The 2,500-nt window shown below is 40.6% G+C and overlaps 1 protein-coding gene across 2 annotated transcripts in view; it reads right to left on the minus strand.

Annotated features, from left to right (window-relative positions):
* LOC106875436 (uncharacterized) overlaps window positions 1–2,500 on the minus strand; it is a 53,393-nt gene that overhangs the window by 2,850 nt on the left and 48,043 nt on the right. For both annotated transcript variants that reach the window (XM_014923587.3, XM_089340654.1), the window contains exon 2: window positions 1–887. This exon is cut by the window's left edge and continues 2,850 nt beyond it. In XM_014923587.3, coding sequence (XP_014779073.2) covers window positions 1–887 — 887 coding nt within the window. The remainder of the gene's footprint in view (window positions 888–2,500) is intronic.

Here is a 2,500-nt window from a genome sequence, read left to right on the forward strand (position 1 = left end):
TGGACATGTTTTCTCCACCTTCTGATAGCCAACTGTTGTATTGACATGGGATTGTACCTGGGTACTTTTGTGGTCCTTCTCAATTTCTTTTGATTGTGGTTCGGGGTTTGGCTGAGGTATAGCTTTCTTCTGGCCATCTTGACATTGCTGTGGCTGGTCTTGGTGAGGCATCAATACATTTTCATGCACCGATGATAACAGATGTTTCTGGTTGACTGGCTGCAGGGGAGGTAACAGTATTTCACCTGGTTCTTGAATAGGAGAGTACACTCGAAACATTGGCTGCTGCTGCTGCTGTTGTTGTTGTTGTTGTTGTTGCTGCTGTTGTTGTTGTTGGTGATGGTGATGTTGTTGTTGTTGTTGTTGATGATGATGATGTTGTTGATGATGTTGTGATGGTAGTGACACATGATGGGGTGACTGTGAGAGTAGCTTATGTTCTTCTTGTTGATGTTTCTGCTGCTGCAGATGATGCTGCTGTTGTTGCTGCTTCAACTGCTGTAGATGATGTATTTGTGGCAACTGTATCTGCTGCTGCTGTTGCTGTTGTCTGTGATGCTGGAGGTGCTGCTGCTGCTGCTGCTGCTGCTGCTGCTGCTGCTGTTGTTGCTGCTGTTGTTGATGCTGCTGCTGGGATGATTTGGGAAAATGCTGCATTTGATGGTGATAATAAGAATGTTGAGGTTGAGAATGGCGAAGTTTGGCAGCAACTTGTGGCACCGATGTTTGGTTGAGTGACTGCAGCTGGGGTAATGGAAAAGCTGTAGCGACTCCACGGCTAGGACGAGTGAATGATGGTGCAAGAGAGACTGGAGATGATACATGGTTGGTCGCCGGTGACTGCAGCACAGGATTGAAAACTGGAAACATGTTGATGTTATCTTGAACTAGAAAGAAAAACAAAAAACATAAAAAGAATATAAAATAAATAAATAAAAAAAAAGGTTAACTTTGGGGAAAACAATTGAAATGAAAACACAAAACGTAAAACAAAGAAAAACAAAGTCTTTTACAGAAATTTGTTAATTAGCCAAGATTTTGAAATTTTAAGGAACAAGTAGACTTTGATGAAATTAATGATGGTAGGCTGTGTGGTAGGTAGCTTGCTTACCAACCACATGGTTCCTGGTTCAGTCTCACTGTGTGGCACCTTGGGCAAGTGTCTACTGATATAGCCTTGGGCTGACCAAAGCTTTGTGAGTAGATTTGGTAGATGGCAACTGAAAGAAGCCCATCATATATATACATGTATATACATGCGTGTGTGTGTGTGTTTGTGTGTCTGTGTTTGTCCCACCCACCCACCATTGCTTGACAACTGATGCTGGTCTGTTTACATCCTTGTAACTTAGCGGTTCAGCAAAAGAGACCGATAGAATAAGTACTAGGCTTACAGTGATTTGTTCGACTAAAGGTGGTGCTCCAGCATGGCAGCAGTCAAATGACTGAAACAAATGAAAGAGTAAAAGAGTATGTGCTAAAATAAGACACAGCTGTGTACTACAAAGAGGGGGTGAGTTATTTTAGATAGGGCCCGTTTTTCAAAGTAAAAATCAGTAAAAGTATTTAAGCCCTTAGCTTTTGCATTACTCTGTCAAATTCTTCAGATTGATCTTTCTTTTATTCTTTTACTTGTTTCAGTCAATTAACTGCAGCCATGCTGAAAGCGCCATTTCAAAGAGCTTTTAGTCGAACAAATCAACCCCAAGGCTTATTTTTTGTAAGCCTAGCATTTATTCTAAGTCTCTTTTGTCAAACTGCTAAGTTACAGGGCTGTAAACATACCAACACAAGATGTCAAGAGGTGATGTGGGTGGGGGGCAAACACAGACACAAGGACGGACACACACACACACACATGTATGTATATATATATATATATATATATATATATATATATATATATATACATATATATAGATAGATAGATAGATAGATAGATAGATAGATGATAGATAGATAGATAGATAGATAGATAGATAGATATGATGAGCTTCTTTCTGTTTCTGTCTACTAAATCCACTCACAAGGTTTGGTTCGGCCCAAGGCTATAGTAGAAGGCACTTACCCAAGGTGTCACACAGTGGGACTGAACCTGGAACCATGTGGTTGAGAAGCAAGCTTCTTACCACACACCCACACCTGCACCTATTGTTTTGAATAAATCATGCATTATTTTGTAGCTTTGAGATTTTGATGAGGTAACTGTTAATTTTTAGAATGATATTGGGGAGACAAACACACACACACACACACACACACACACACACACACACATACACATATATATATATATATATATGATGGGCTTCTTTCAGTTTCCATCTACCAAATCCACTCACAAGGCTTTGGTCAGCCTGAGGCTATAGAAGAAGACACTTGCCCAAGGAGCCACGCAGTGGGACTGAATTCAGAACCATGGGGTTGGTAAGCAAGCTACTTACCACACAGCCACTCCTGCGCCTAAACAACATATATATATAAATACACACACACACAC

This window comes from Octopus bimaculoides, chromosome 23, assembly GCF_046866305.1.
Source record: "Octopus bimaculoides isolate indiv1 chromosome 23, ASM4686630v1, whole genome shotgun sequence".
In the NCBI taxonomy this organism is placed as follows: domain Eukaryota; kingdom Metazoa; phylum Mollusca; class Cephalopoda; order Octopoda; family Octopodidae; genus Octopus; species Octopus bimaculoides.